The sequence below is a fragment of the Equus asinus genome, chromosome 11, assembly GCF_041296235.1.
Source record: "Equus asinus isolate D_3611 breed Donkey chromosome 11, EquAss-T2T_v2, whole genome shotgun sequence".
NCBI lineage: Eukaryota > Metazoa > Chordata > Mammalia > Perissodactyla > Equidae > Equus > Equus asinus.
The window spans coordinates 54,446,820-54,463,208 of NC_091800.1; the positions used below are offsets into that span (position 1 = coordinate 54,446,820).

The following is a 16,389-nucleotide window of genomic DNA, read 5'->3' on the forward strand; positions in this document are numbered from 1 at the left end:
GACAGTGTCCAGGAGGCACCAAGTTTCAGTTGCCCTCTCCCGGTGGATTTGTGTGGACTGTGCCTGTTTCTCACAGCACTGATGTGTGACAATACTCACTCAGTTGTGACAATAAGGGAAGTTCATCCCATCCTTGGTGTCCAGAGTTTCCATTGGTGTTCAGTCATGTAGACTTGTTTGGTGGCTCACATAGTGGACCTTACTCTCCAGCCCCTCCAGGTATAGAGCTGATACTGCAAAGCTTCCACCATCAATCACATGGTTAGCATGGAGTATGTGGAGTGGTCCCAAGGCCCCCAGGTGAACAAAGTCACACTTAGCAGGCAGGTCATTCCAAGGACCTCCTAGGAGCCAAGGGCAAATGGTAAACCTCTCTTTGGAGAAGGGTAATCCTTTACTACACAACTTTCAAGTAAACAATAATGTAAGCCTTATAAATCCAGAGACACTTGGGGTTCAGTCCCATAACAGTGCTTCATTCAAGAAGCACAGTTCAGCTCTTGAGATGTAATTAAGAAGAAGTCCATCTTTTACTAGTCACTCTCAAAAGACATTCAAGAAGATCCAAATACTTACTCCACATCCGCTTTTATTAAAATCCCCTTCTCTTCTCCTCAACCCTACCTCCCTTCCCCCCAAAAAAACCTCTTAAGCTCCCAGACTTCTTAATATTGCCTTCCTCCTTTTCTCTCTCCTTTTTCTCATCACATTATTCGAGAGATTAATTTAGGGTTAAATTCAGCACAAAATTATCCATTCCCTTTAGGAGGTAGGAAGAAGTGGAAAATTGGGCTTACCAATGCAGATTTTCTTTGACAGCCAGGGAACTGGGGAAAATTAAAGCATATGCCAATATTAATAATTTTTTCTGATACAATAATAGTAACTTCCACTCACCAGACACGAACTATGTTTTAGTCACTTTATATACATGTTTCTAGATCTAATATCTCACCTTTTCAGAGATGTCACAGCTGGAAAAAATTCTCAACAATTCTAAGTGGAGGCAAAATCATTCAAGAAATACTGTAGTGAGCCAGCCCTGATGGCCTAGTGGTTAAAGTTTAGCAGGCTCTGCTTGAGCAGCCTGAGTTAGGTTCCCAGGTGCAGAACCTCACTACTCATTTGTCAGTAGCTATGCTGTGGCACTGGCTCACATTAAAAAAAAATGAGGAAGATTGGCAACAGGTGTTGGCTAAGAACAAATCTTTCCCAGCATAAAAAAAAAAAAAAAGAAAGAAATACTGTAGGAATATACTGCTGAAGTGCTTAATTCCATGATATCTTGGTTTTGTAAAGGAAATATATGCCACAGGAAGAAAAATTAAATATGTAACCACCAAAATATTCAGCTTCAAAGATTCCTTTTTTTTCTTTATTATTCTTTAGTCTTACGGTTGTCTTCTGTCTCAATATTGGATGGTTAATTTAGGGAGAAAAGGGAAAAAATCTTAGGATTCTAACAAATTTTAACAAACACAAAATCTTAAAATGCAGGCATATGTATGTATATTTCCCTCTTTCATAAGGTATTTACTTCTGTGTAAATCTAGTAAGTATGGAGATGCTTGCATCTGTTACAAAATTTCAATACACTTTCTTCAGTAGACCAAAATTAGCTAGCAAGAAACTTTTTCCAGTATCTATGTGCCTTCACAGTATCATCAATTCATTTGTTAAACTGCTCATCTACATGCTTCAGGATGAATTAAAACCAAATTTGAAATATGATTTATAGTTTACTCTTTTGGCAAAAGTAAGCAACAAACCTTCCCTTCCCACCTCCATGACCCCTCCACTCTTCCATCCCACCCTACTTCCACTTACCTCCAGCCTCAGGAGACTGGTTCATGTAGCTAATACAGTATGCTTCCTACATTACAGTGACCATGCTTACATTTTTAAAACATGACGCAACATCATCAATATGTCTCCCAAATTAGCTATCATTCCTTAATCTCCTCAGATATCCAGGCAGTACTCACATTTCCCAAATTATGCTGTCCATCTTGTCTCTCCATTTAAGTTTGCTTGAGTGGGGATTCAGAAAGCTCTGTACGTTGCATTTGGTTAATACGATCTTATCTCTTTTAATCTATAGAGTCTTTCTCTTTTTTTTCTCTTGCCATTTTGTTCTCATAGAAGGAGAAGAAGGAAAAGGAGAAGGGGAAGAAAGAGAAGCAGAAGCTGTTTCTTTTATCTCGCAGAGTCTCCTGCAGTTTGCATTTTCATTTTGTTTTGTTTTATTCATGTTTCTCAGCCCTTGTATTTCTACGTCTCGAAATGTGGTCAAGTTCAGGTTTGGTGGGGGTGGTGGTGTGTGTATGCCTGTGTATGTGAAGACCACTTAAAAAGTGACATTTGGTATTTGCATCAGAGGCACATAATATCTTTGATTTTGTTGTATTAGCAATTAACTAGAGATCGCAAAGTATGCTGTTTCCTTTGATTTTTCCTTTTTCATTTATTAGCCAGAACACATCTATAAAAATGTACTTTCACTCATCAACAATTCGGTTACCCTGAATTTGCGTAGCAAACGCAGAATAAAAGATTTATCCTTTATTTACTAGTTTTCAAAATGATAATTCAAAGCCCTAGTATTCCCCAAAGATGATCCGTGTGTTTGACTATCATTTTGAACTCATGGATTTAAATGTATTTGATGTGTTTCAAGCCATGGCAGTTATTGTCCTTACTGACACATAAGTCATCTCGTCTTTGGACAATGGGTGCTATTCAAGTTGGCTCCTGAGTCCTTTTGACACAGTCCTACAGCCGTTGATAAAAATTTTCTGGCTCATCTAGTATATTTCCTACCTTTAACCTCCAATCAGCACGTTTTTTTCAAGAACTCTGGTCTGTTTTTGTGGAAAATGATATTTAAAGACCTAAATCTAGGCACAAGGCTTACTCATTGTTGTTGGGTTGGTCAATATCTCTAGGCCATTTCAGTGTATAGTGCTAAACATAGTTAATTTTTATCTAAAAAATACAAATGAATTTACACTAATATTCCAATTTAATTCAATTCAATTCAGGATTATAAGGTTACACTCATTGATTTTGGTGATTATCTCTTTTCTCCCATGCCATTAATACTAGTTCTCAACAACACACACATAACACCCACAGTGCACACATCACAGTCTCAAAATAACCATTTAAACACCACTACCAACAACATATTTCTAGTAACTTCTTCAACTAAAATAAAAGTACTCTAGGATAAGGATGGAATCTGAAATACAGATCATTCTTTCTTCAGCAAAGACTAATTGCATGGCTTAGACACATTTACTTGGTGTTACTTAAGATCTGTATAAAAATGTTCAAGTACTGTACATGTGGAAGCCCAGCTCAGGAGGATGGTAGAATTTTCTCCTCAGAATTAACACCTTGTAATTCAAATGAATCACAAGAATGTCTATAACTAATTCTTATCTCTGCTGTGTATTAACCAGAAGCCTAACATATTTGCAGAGAAACTCTCTTGTAATGTGACAAGACTCACAATGAGTTGATCTCCCTCCATGAGAAAGGCACAGTAGGGGTCAAGCCATACCCGATTACACCATGGTTCTGTCTGGTATCCCCAAACAGTTCCCATGGCCACTGGGAAGCACTGAAGTAACAGATGGTAAATTTAAAAGAACAGCTTTTTAAAATTTAAAACATATCCAAATGTAAACCCCCTCCTCTTCTCCATTCCACTCTTTGCCAAAAAAGGAGAGAAAAACATCACAAGTATGATTCTGAGATGTTTATTTTAGAAGTATCATTTATCCCAGGTTTCAAAATCCATTACAACTCATATTAAACAGTGGCTTTTTTTGTAAGCCAATGCCTCATTTTTATCAGCTTTTCCTGGCTGATGACCTGTATGTGGAAACAAGAGTTATGAGACTATAATTTCTAGGAGGCAGAAGCAGAGCGGCAAGCTGCACCCACTGCCCAGTTGACTCTTGCAGATTGATACAAGACATACTGCTACACCCGAATGAATGTGAAATTGTTTCATCTATCTCTTTATAAGAAACTGTTTTATGTAACTTATCTTCTAGTTTTTATACAGGAGAGAGATGTTTAAAGCCACTGTAGCTTTCTTTGATCAGGGATGGGGCATGCTGATTAAATGGTACAGTGGGGGCCAGCCCCGTGGCTGAGTGGTTAAGTTTGCATGCTCCACTCCCGCAGCCCAGGGTTTCACAGGTTCCGATCCTGGGCACGGACACGTCACGGCTCGTCAGGCCACGTTGAGGCGGCATCCCACGTGCCACAACTGGAAGGACCCACAACTGGAATGTACATCCATGTACTGGGGGGATTTGGGGAGGAAAAAAAAAGATTGACAACGGTTGTTAGTTCAGCTGCCAATCTTTAAAAAAATGGTACAGTGTACAGGGCACTAGAGGCTAACCGGAGCTGTGACCTGCAGAGAGAGGTAGTACACGCTCAGATGGGTACTGCAGACTGGGGTGATGATGCACTGTTTAGTTTAGTTTGTTTTTTTTTTAAGCAGATAATCAAAGAAAGTAGACTTCTTATCAAAATGACATTCAAAGTTCACCCTTTGAGCCACCCACAGACTCCACATCCAAACATATAACGATGGGAGAGAAACATAATCCTTTTTATGGACCAGGGACTGAAGAGAAGTGTGGGACTGAAGCCACAGAACTGCAAGTCTCAGTATCAGGTATGGTGGAGACAGTGGGGATACAGGTACCCAGCACCACAGAGAAGTAGGGTAGAGTAGGGTGCAGTGGGAGGAAATACTAAGGCCTTCACCCAGAAAATAGCAGACAGGGGAAGGGAAAAACAAACACTTGAAAGATCAATTAAGAGACACAAGATAGACTGATATGGAGATAGTTGTAAATGAATGACACACACACACTCACAGAATCCCAGAAGAGAAAAGAGGAAAAGGCAGACACAACAAGCAGAGAGATAAAAACTGAGAATTTGCAGAGTTGATGAAAGACATGGGCTGTCAGATTGAGGGTACACTCCAGATAAATAAAAGTAAATGCACAACTAGACACATTAAAATAAAACAGCAACACACAAGGATATTCCTAAAATTGACCAGGGAGAAAAGACAGATTACCTACAATGAGGCTTCTTATTATCAGTATTTGCCAAAAGAAAGAAAATCATATCTTCAAAGTTCTTAAGGAAAATATCTGTCCATCCAGAATTTCACATCCAGATAACGCTTGTTCAAGGATGAGAATGAAAAATATTTTGCTACAGACTCTTACTGAAAAAAAAGGCAAATCCTCAATTTCAGAAGAAGGAGATAGACTCAGAGTTAAGAGAAAGATAACAGAAAAAACAATGAAAGTATAAATTAGTTTTTTTGAAAAGTTTGCAATTCAATATTTAATTTTAAAATAACTATGTGTGCATGAGTGTGTGCTAAAAATAGATGAAACTAAAACTCTAAGCAACAATAACAAGGATTCTGAGGCAGCAGTGCTCAATACATTCAAAGCCCTTGTCCTATTTGTACAAGGAAATAAATTGAAATTTCGTTAGAAAAATTTCTAGTTGAATGTGAATCTTAAAAATTTAAGGGTAAGTGCAAAATGACAGAAATAAAACCCATAGCTTCTAGATCAGCAGAGGGAAAAAAACGAAATATGAAAACGTATGAATTCAAGAAAATGTAGAAAAGAGGAAGAAAAAGGAAAAAAGAATGAACAGAAAATTTAAAACATTAGGATAGAAATAAGTCCAGAAATATCAATAATCACAATAAACGAATTCACTTAATAAATAACAGAGACCCTCAGAACGGATGGTAAAACAAAATCCAGCTGTATGTACCTTATGTAAATCACTTCTAAAACCGAGCAACAGAGAAAGATCAGAAGATAAAAAATGCTACCTGAAAGAAAGCTGGTATAGCAACATTGATATTATTAATGTTAAGTGAAATACATTTTAAGGCAAAAAAGCGTTAAAAAGGATGAAGGGAACATTACATAATAATAAATGGAACACTTCACAATAAAGATATAAATCATGAACATGTATGCATAAAATATATAAAATAAATATATATATTTATACATACATTATCAACTGGACATTTAAACACTTTTCTATTAGTAACTGATAGGTAAGTGAGACTATAGAAGATTTGAATAACATCAATAAGCAACTTGATTTCAAGTAAATATACATGAATTATATATTTTTATAAATATTGTGTTTAGATAAATGCCATATATTTATATAAATTATATATGTGTGCATGTATCCTGCATCTAACAAATAGAATATATACATACTATTCAAGTATGCCTGGAATATTTCCAAATATTAGCAGTATACTAGGGTACAAAGAAAATCTCATCAAATTTCAGTGAATCAAAGTGAAATAAGTCAGAGAGAGGCAAATACTATATGATCTTACTTATATGTGGAACCTAAAAAAAAAAAAACACACCAAAAAGCTGAACTCATAGATACAGAGAACAGATCGGTGGTTGCCAGAGGCAGGGAGTGGGGTGGGTGGAATGGGTGAAGGCAGTCCAAAGGCACAAACTTCCAGTTACAACACAAATAAATCCTGGGGATGTAATGGACAGCATGGTGACTATAGTTAACAGTACTCTTATCGTATATTTGAAAGTTGCTAAGAGAGTTGATCTTAAAAGTTCTCATCACGAGAAAAAAAATTGTAATGATGTGTGGTGATGGATGTTAACTACATTTATTGTGGTATCATTTTGCAATATGCACAATATTGAATCACTATGTTGTAGCTAATATAATATGTTGATTATATCTCAATAAAACAATTTCAATGAATCAGATTTACATACACCATGATCTCTCATCACAATGCCATTAAATTAGGAATCAATAGTAAAAGGTGATGAAAAAAGCATATATATAAACAAACAAAAATTGTGTTTTTAAATTACAGATGAGCAGAAGACACAATCACGGTGAATTTACAGTCAAACAAAGGAAGGAGATTCCAAAAGTGATGGGAATCAGCCAAAATATTTAAGATAAATCTAATCCTTAAGTCTATTTAGTAGCAGGAAACATTTACATAGAAGAGTACTATGTACAGTAGTAGCCACTGCTGTTCACTAAATATTTCCAGTTCTTCTGGTCACATGGGATGACTGCATACCCTGTTGCCTTGAAGTTACAAGTAGTGATATGACTTGCTTTGGTCAATGAAATGTGAGTTGAAGAAGTTTTTGCTACTTTTTAGGCAGGAGCTTTATGAGCTAGTATTTAGTTGGCCAGGCCCTTTTTTCTTCCCTCGGCAATTCTAGAAGCATGGAGATGAAACCTCACTTAGCCTAGGTACCTGAGTAAGGACAATCTTCTGAGTCCCCCTCTGACTCTCTTCCTGTCTCTACACGTGCGGTGTAACAGCATCAAAGGGACACATTGCCACCATCTCATTTCCAAGTCAGGTTTCCAGTTATCCTCTGGATTTCTGTCTTCCTCAAGCTGAATGATTGCAGATTTCCTTCTTTGGAGCTGTATTTACAATCTGTTGGCCTAATCACCTAACGAGCCTGATTTTTAAGCATTATGTTTTATTGTTTATTGTTTTCTCTGTCTCCAGTTTTTTAGTAGCATCTGGGAACTTTCAGACACTGTTTTTCACAGACTAATAAAAAGGGCTAACAAATACTGTCAAATAAAGCCTTGAGCCTGAAAACAGAGACTTTAAGTGGTTGTAAAGCTGGAAAACAGTCCTAGGAGTTAATTCCCCCATCCTACCCACCTGACTCTTCTTTAGTTACCAGAGAGCGTGCGATCATCTTTGAAGCTTTCTGGCATTCTGTTCTGGTGGAGGCAACCATATCTTTAATAAAGTATTTTCTGATAGTTGACACATATCTTCCTTTCTAAAACTAAACAAAAAATATTCCTGAAGATAAGAAATAGGCACATATCTGTAATCATGGTGACAATCCTTCAGTGACACGATTAGAATCATTGTCTTTGTGAAGGACCTAGGATGAGACACTACAGTTGAAACACAGATCACCCCTCTATGATATTACTTTTCTTTTCTGAAAATTCATTCTGTGCACAGACTGTGATTAGGCACTCACTGACAATTTGTTTGGAATACACTTATAGGAACTTCTCTGAGGGTATCTTCGAACTTCTAGAATGTGATGATTTGCCCAAGAGAATGAGGCGCTGTTTTCTCTGTGCTGCATTCCACTGCCACTTACTTTGATCCCAAGAGTCATGTCCTTGTAGCTGTGCCAGTGCCTTGAAGGAGAACTAAAGGATCCACACTCATAGGAGGGCTGGTCACCCTGTCCTGTCACACAGACTTTCAAATGATTTCTGACTTTGGTTTGCAACACTCCAGTGTGACTGCAATTTTTTGCAAGGGAGTTTTATAAAAGCTCTGGGAATTATCAAAGTAAAATAACCCTTTTGAATTCAAGAAAGAAAACTCTACCACATTGACTTTTATGATGAGAGAAACATTTGAGGAAAACAAGAAAATAGATTGTTCTAAATCCAAATACTTTCAAAAGCACTAGAGTAGCCATCCAGTGTGGTCGTAGTGCAAAGTACCAATTCTGCCAGCAAGATTCAAATCATACCAGATTCATTTTGTTCTTACAAAGTTAACAAATTTCGAAAAAAATATTTAAAGATCATTTTCAGTATGACATTATCCTTCAAGGTTTAAGTGATTTTCACACTTACTTTCAAGAAGGGAAAACCTTGTTCAAAAATGTCTACTATCTGTTTTGGGTAAATATGTTTCAGATTTTGAAAAAAGTTTCTGAACATTTTTTTTACATTTTTGAATTTTAAAATACCTCCAAAACCATTATGGGATCTGTTCAGTTCCAACATAGGCTGTTAGAGTGGTATTCACATTCGAAGAATCCAAATAGCTAGAGATGCAAAACAAAGCAGTGATAGTTTATGCTGTTCTGTCATCTGCACAAAAATAAGCATTGAATGAATAGCCATTGTACTCTCAGAACTGTTGTACCAGCACTGGCAACTTTGTTGATCTTGGAAACCAACTGTTTTCTAATCTGTGCTTGGTAACTTTTGAAGTCTCAGTAATATTTGCTTGTTAATGAATCTGACTTTGTTCAAGACATTCCTGGCTATTGATTTTGCATCAGTCAATAGTTTTTATTGATAAGCCACCAAGACCAGAGCACAATATTCTGCTAGGTGCTGCTGAAGACCAGAAAAGAGATCTGCAGTCTACAAGTTGGATTCTCAAGGCAGAAGGCCTAGCTTCAAATCCTGGCTCTGCCACTTATTGGCTGGGTAACTTGGGCAGATTGTCTGACCTCTTGGTGCCTCAGTTTCCTCATTTATAAAACAGGAGTAATAATAGAACCTACCCCAAAGGGTTGTTTGATGATCGAATGAGTTAATACAAGTAAACAGCTTAGGGCAGTTGCTGGCATTTAGTAAGCACCAATAGCTGCTATTAGGAGACACTGTAAAAAGTTTCATTCTAATGAGAGTGGCACATATGCGAGCTATTCATAAAAACAAATCAAAGTGACCACAGAGGAAGCAATACTGACTAGAAATTAGAGCTGGTGCTGTATCCTAGCTCTACTGTTGCTTTGATACATCTGACATCCAGTCTGACAATTGAATATCACAGTACCCACCCCAGTGCCTCACAGCTTCATAAAGAGAACTGAATGAAAAGATGGACGCTTTCTACGTAAAGTCTTCCCTCAATTTTTAGCCAAAACTAATCGCTCCTTCTTGGGCACTCCCTATGCTGTTGACTTGTGTTTTCATCACGATACTTATTACTCTAAGACTCATACTATAGTTAGTTGTTTGTTTCTTTTTCTAACTAGATAAAGTCTTGGTGGGGGAGTCACTGTCTTACTTTAAAAAAATCATCTAGCATTGTGACTTGAGCATAATAGACATGTAATAAGTGTTTATTAAAAAGGGCCCTGACAAGTAGAGCTTGCCAGATAAACAGAATTATTACTATTAGTGTCATTGCAGCTACTACTCTATGTGACTTTACGGGGTATAATTACATGGGTTGTTGGCATGAATTTGAGTAGTAGAGTTGGGTGGGGTCGAATGGAGCAACCTACACTGGGATTATTACGTAAATCTCAGCTGCATGTGTTTTGTTTTCTCTGTATCATCCCCTTACATGAAAACACATATATCAGATGCAGCAAGTAGTTTTCTAACTTTTCGTTGGGTTACATGTGAAATAATCAATTCTTATGGGGTCTGCAAAAAGCCTTCTAACCCTCCTGTGTTGTTACTATGTGATAAACGAGTCTTACGGAAATAGCTAATTAGGTTCTTGTCTAAGTTCCAGCTAGAACTTGGGGATACATTTATTTGTTCATCTATTCTTAAAAAAACATTTTGATGTTTCTTTGCTATGGGCCTGACACTGTGCTAGGCATTGCACAAGGGCAGTGGGGACCCACAGTATTCAGGTCTATTCTTGGTGGATAAACAGAAATCTGCACTAAGGGGCAAAAAAATGCAAACACTGTAGTCCATCTGATTTAACTTGAAAACACATTTGGGGATCTTTGATCTTAGTTTAACATATTAGGTGCTTTTCTCTTCTTGCAGGAATTGGATCTAGCAACTTGAATGAACGTAGTACTCATATTAGGGTTTGTCCAATGTACTGATTGAAAATCTACTTTAAAACATATGGGGCTTACTCTTAGCGGCATTTTACTCTAAGACAAATGTACAAGGAGAACAGCTAGGCCCCTAGAAACTGTACTGAGAACTGTTGTCATTTTCATGACTGAACTTGGGCTAGTAACCTAACCTTGTTACCTCATCTGTAAAACTAGGATAATAACAGGCTGTTCCTAGATTTCCTTGGAGAATTACATTTACAAAATCAAGAAGAAACTATGTTGCTTTTGCAATTCTGTGGCTGGATCGATTTGATGTCTGTAGATCCTGTTACAGGTATATGTGAAACACACAAATAAAAATAAGTTTATTTTCTCTCTTAAAATTCACTAGAGTGACCGTAGTTCTGAAGTATAAAGGATGGGGCACATTGGAGAAATACACACTTTTTCATCTGGTTTTGAATGTGTGAAATATGGACGTTTCTCATCAGTTTATTGAGTTTCAAATGCACCCTGAAAGCATAACATTTTTAATGAGACATGCACTTTCATTTTTCATATCTTCTTTGCAAACCTCTGAAATCACCTGATGTACTTCATTCAAAATAAAAATCTCTTAAAATTGAGAAACTACGCATGCAGTTTCTTTCAAAACCCAAAGCTTACAAATTTGCATCAAAATAAAAAATCAAGACTGCTTAATTAAAGCCTTGACGCCATCAACCTCTTTAATTATGTGTTAAAAAGACTGGCATCCTGGGGACACCAACTTAAAATCTGTGCACTTTGAGGGTCTCTGGTGTGTGTACATGTGTAATTCACAGGAGGGGGAAAAAGAGATGCTTTAATAGAAAAGACAGAAATGATTTAAAATTTCACTTGACGCGAATCATTTCCCACTTTTAAAACAGTTAGGAAGAGGGCAAATTTGTCTTTTCAGAAGAAGAATACAGAATAGAAATTTAGAACAAAACGTTTCATCTCTTTTCTATGTCTAAATTTCAATGAATCTTTCTTTTTAAGCAACAGTTTTATAATAATTGTTACCTAGAAAACAGTTCTAAAGCGTGACTACTGTTGCTTGCATGTAGTCTGTAGACCACATTGGGTAAATGGGGGAGGAGCGGGCTGCTTATTTCTGTCCTTCTCTAGAGTATATAAATTATGTAGTAAAAATGACTGCTTTCCTTTACTTCTTAATTCTTGTTGACTTCGCTATTACGGCCTATTCCCAATTTCTTTTGCTGATGTGGAACCCGGCTGCTCTTTGTTCTCATTGTGGCTGTCGTCTCCCTTTCTTTGTGTTGCAGGAAACTGCTACGCGCATCTGCCACTGAGCATGCGGAAAAATCTTTCAATAGATTCTTCTGTTAGGACTTTCAGTAGTATTACTCCACTTCTCCAGGTTTTAGTAATAACCAGAATATCCAGAAGATAGACCAAACCTCGGAAAGGTGATGGGTGATACAGGTGGTTGAGTGGTGGTCTAGCAAGCTGGGACACCAAATAGGAAGGTTTGGGGTAGTTACTACACATAGTTATCTAATTCATGGGAGCTCCCACCAAGCAAGTTAAATGCAGAACATCCACCCTACGCACAGAAGCCAGAGATATAAATTGACAACTGAGAAGACACAAGTGTTTCTGAGCAGGAAGGCACAGAGCCATATCTAAACCAATGGATACAATGTGCCAGCAGTTCCAGAGGGATGCGGTACATAGTCACAAAGATCGGAATGTAAAGTCCCTGAGCAGGGACCTTCGCTACATAGTATGTCATCTGGGGATGAGAACCAGTTGTGTGGACTTTTCTCATAATAACATCTCAGACTTTTCTGATTGTGTTAAACACTCAAAATGCTAGGTGAATATTAATTGAATCAAACAATTTAATTCTTCTGCTTAAAAGCACCCCCCACCCGCCCTTTGAAAAGCAGATTTGCCAATGGTTTCCAAAAGACGTAAGAAAGAGCAGGTTCGGCAGAGAGATTAGGGATATTGGGGCAGAGTTTTGGGGTTTTTCTGTCCCCCCTCCCTGCAGTAAGTCTGACCTCAATAGCTTGTAAATTATTAAACAGATGGAGCACTATACAATTTTACTCATGTTTCTCCCACAACGATTTTGCCTGTTTTGTTCACTGCTTGCATGGCCAAGTCTTAGAATGATGTCTGGCACAAGAGTTCGGTGCTCAAAGATCTTTTGTTTAATGAATGTATGAATATATATAATATGAAAAAAATGCTCGTTTTATTGGGGCAAACATTGGTGGTAACAGAATAGTTCAAATTTGACTATTTTACAATAAAGTGAACACTTGGCTCTTTAGCATCTGGCCATTCTCCCCCTCTTAGTGAGGGATTTCTTCTTTTTCCTTGGCCTCTCGAGAGGACTCCCACCATTTTGTTTCTGTATTACCAAGTAGTGGATTAATAGCACCGTCTCAAAGCCTTTCTCTTCCACATATTTACTTTTCGGTTCTTAGGATAATGTTCCCCGGCCTTTTGGTTCTCTATAAGTTTCATTGCTAGTGGCCAGCGGATAAGGTCGTTAAGCATAACAGCGCTCGCGGAAGAGAGCAAACTAGCGGGCACTAGGCGCACCGCTCCAGGGCAGGCACCTGCCGCGGCGTCTTTGGAGCTCCGCCCCCGGCTCGGAGCCGCGCGCAACTCGCCCCCTCCGCAGCAGCCGGAGGAAGCGCCTCTGGCGGGAAAGTTCAGGCCGGGTCCAATCAGGCTCCTGGGATTATGTAGCGTGGGCGGGGGCAGCGGCCCCAGGACCCCAGCCTGCGCAGCCTGCCCCGCCCCCCGCAGTGCCTCAGCCCCAGGCAGGTCCTCTGCCCCCGGCCCCGCCCACCGAGCGCCCGCGCCCCGCCCCGCCCCGGGGCCGCGGCTAAAACCCGGAGCCGCCGCGGCGCCCAGGGGACTGGAGGGACGCTCTGAGCATGTGCAGAGCGGCTCGGCGGCGACTGCCTCGGCCCCGGGCAAGGGCCCAGTGCTGATGCGCACAGCCGGCTCGCTCTCAGCCGTGGCGTAGTCGGGCCCGCGGGCTGGGGCGGCAGGAGAGAAGCTGTAGCCTTCCCGCGGCCCAAAGAGCCCGCGCAGCGGCGCGCACCCCCGGCGGCCACGGAGCCCTGGGGACCCACGATGATGGCGGAGCAGGTGAAATGCGCCTCGGCGGGGGGCGGCTCCGGAGCGGGCTCCGGGCCGGTGGTGAACGCGGAGCTGGAGGTGAAGAAGCTGCAGGAGCTGGTGCGCAAGCTGGAGAAGCAGAACGAGCAGCTGCGGAGCCGGGCTGCCAGCGCGGCCGCCGCCCCGCACCTGCTGCTGCTGCCGCCACCGCCGCCCGCCGCGCCGCCCCCTGCCGGGGCCTGCAGCCCGTTGGGTCCACGGAGCCCCCCAGCCGCCGCCGCCGCCTCGGGGAGCCCCCTGGGGCTCGGGCTGGCGCTGGGTGCCGGGGGCGGCGGCGGCGGCAGCGGCGGCTCCAGCCCCGCGTTCTCGGGGACCTACTGCCTGCCCAGCCCGGCGCCCTCCCTACTCTGCAGCCTGGCGCAGCCCCCCGAGGCGCCCTTCGTCTACTTCAAGCCGGCGGCGGGTTTCTTCGGCGCGGGCAGCGGCGGGCCGGAGCCGGGGGGCGCGGGGACCCCGCCGGGGGTCGCCGCCGCGCCGCCCTCGCCACCCCCGCCGCCCCCCACGCTGCTGGACGAGGTGGAGCCGCTGGACCTGGAGAGCGTGGCCGCCTGGCGGGACGAGGACGACTACACCTGGTACTGCCTCGCTCCGCTCCCGCCCCAGGACCCGCGACCCGGAGACCCCGGGAGGGCGTGGGCAGGAAGGGAGAGGGGACCTCGCCTTTGCCCCCGGACATGGTGGCCTGGCAGGTGGCGAGCTGGGCGACGAGCGGGGGCTTGTCACGAGGGCGGAAACCTCTTTTCTAATAGCTCAGGCTGACCCAGCTGGAGATGAACGGGTCCTCTCCATCTCCTGTGTTCTGCTGTTTGCTGATTATTGGGTCCCAAGGTCCTCGTTATCATTAACTGCAAAATCCATGCTATCTTTTTGTGGCTCAGTCCTGCGCTTTTTCCCAATCTTTTTTGGGAGTGGCGGGGGATGGGTAGAGGTTGGCCTCCGCCTGCGACGTTACTGTGCTTTCCTCTCAAACGAACGCTGGACAGGATTTGCGTGTTGTCCCTCTTCCTGTGGCATCTCAAGCCGCCTGGTGAATCGGATCGATGTCTCCTTGGAGATGCGTTCTTGTGGTTTGAGTTGTGCAGTTGTGTGTCCTCATTCGCTGCATTTTCTCTGATAGCTTCTCGTTTGAGAGACTGGCTTTTTAAAATGTGCTGAGCTCACTGGCTTTTCCATCAGTGATGGTGTAAAAGATGAGGGCTTTTCAGAGAATGGAGTGGGCAGCTTGAAGGCGCTCTGTTATCCAGGAACCAGGGAGCTTTCTTTAATTTTTAAAATTCAACTGGTGATTAAAGGAAGGTGAGATTAGAGAAGGTTTATTTTTGAGAAACTTTAAGATGGTTGTCAGAAAACTTGAGGCTGGCAGCATTTACTTCCTTCAAATCTGGCTAGCTCTACTTTCCCTCAATGAGTAACTTTGGGGGGCGGTTCTGATTCCTTTGTTTTTCATGCTACTTGCTCAGGGAGTAGTAGTCATTTCATGACCGACTTCTTTTGGGTGGTTCATGTGTTTTTCCCGGTCACTAGAGGTAGTGTGATGTGGTCAGATGAGTAGAAGCTTCAGATAAGGTGCAGTTTAGGTTCATGCGGGGAAAATGAACAGCATTCACCTCAACATAGTGGCAGGAATAATAGTCCTCCGTGTATCTTTTTATCTTAGGTCCTTTTATTTAAGATCCTTCCTGTTTTTCCAAGCTGGATTTTCCTCACTTTCTTTGTGTTCCTGTTGCATGATGGCACGGGAGGGAGTGGGATATGGAGAACCTTACTGGTTTCCTACTGGGGCTCTGGTGTTCCTTTTCCCTTACACTCTTACGTGAGAACTCGAAGTGTAAAGTACACTAACTGTACTTTTACAGTTGGTTTGATTCTGAGAATTAAAATGTTTGGAGCTACAATAAAGGCATATTCATCCTCCCCTCAGTACTTTACGTTTTGGCAGCTGTGTGGGTAGCTCACGTTGTGAAAACCACAACAACTCACCCCTTTCTTAAACTTTAAGCCATTCATAAAGGTGTAGAAGCTACACTTGTATTTTTGTAGAGCGTGGGCTGTATTGTAATCTCAGTTTCAGCCTGAATATGGTACTGGAGCGTGCTCTCATGATGATTCTTAGGTTATCACTAATAACTCTAAGCCCTTATGCCACTTTCAAATTATTTTAGATTGATTTAGTCCCCCGTTGGCCTTTTCTGAAGATATGTACTTAAATAGTAGAAGACAGCTTGTTTGTATTTTTGATGGCAATCAATCCTATGTTTTAAAAAGATTAGCAGCTTTGAATTTATTATGACACACTTATAAAATAAAGTGATGGATTGGTGATAGTACATATGTAGTTAGTATACTTGTAATATCATCTCTTTTTTTTTGTAATATCATCTTTTGAATGGACTTCTACCATATTTAGTTATCATCCACCTGTTGCTAGCATTTTGATATCTAGGCTTTCCTTCTGTAGGTTTATTTTTTTAATCAAAATAGCATTGAAATAGCTAACTTTAAAAAAAATCACCTACTTAGTGGGATTAGCCTATTAGCACTTAAAATGGTTTGAGACAAATCTAAATTT

At 41.1% G+C, this 16,389-nt stretch overlaps 1 protein-coding gene across 2 annotated transcripts in view; it reads left to right on the forward strand.

Moving 5' to 3' along the window:
• Nucleotides 1-13,626: 13,626 nt before the first annotated feature.
• Nucleotides 13,627-16,389, forward strand: part of SLAIN1 (SLAIN motif family member 1) — a 56,550-nt gene continuing 53,787 nt past the window's right edge. For both annotated transcript variants that reach the window (XM_044779839.2, XM_044779840.2), the window contains exon 1: nt 13,627-14,395. In XM_044779839.2, the coding sequence (XP_044635774.2) occupies nt 13,776-14,395 (620 nt within the window). In that variant the 5' untranslated portion in view covers nt 13,627-13,775. The remainder of the gene's footprint in view (nt 14,396-16,389) is intronic.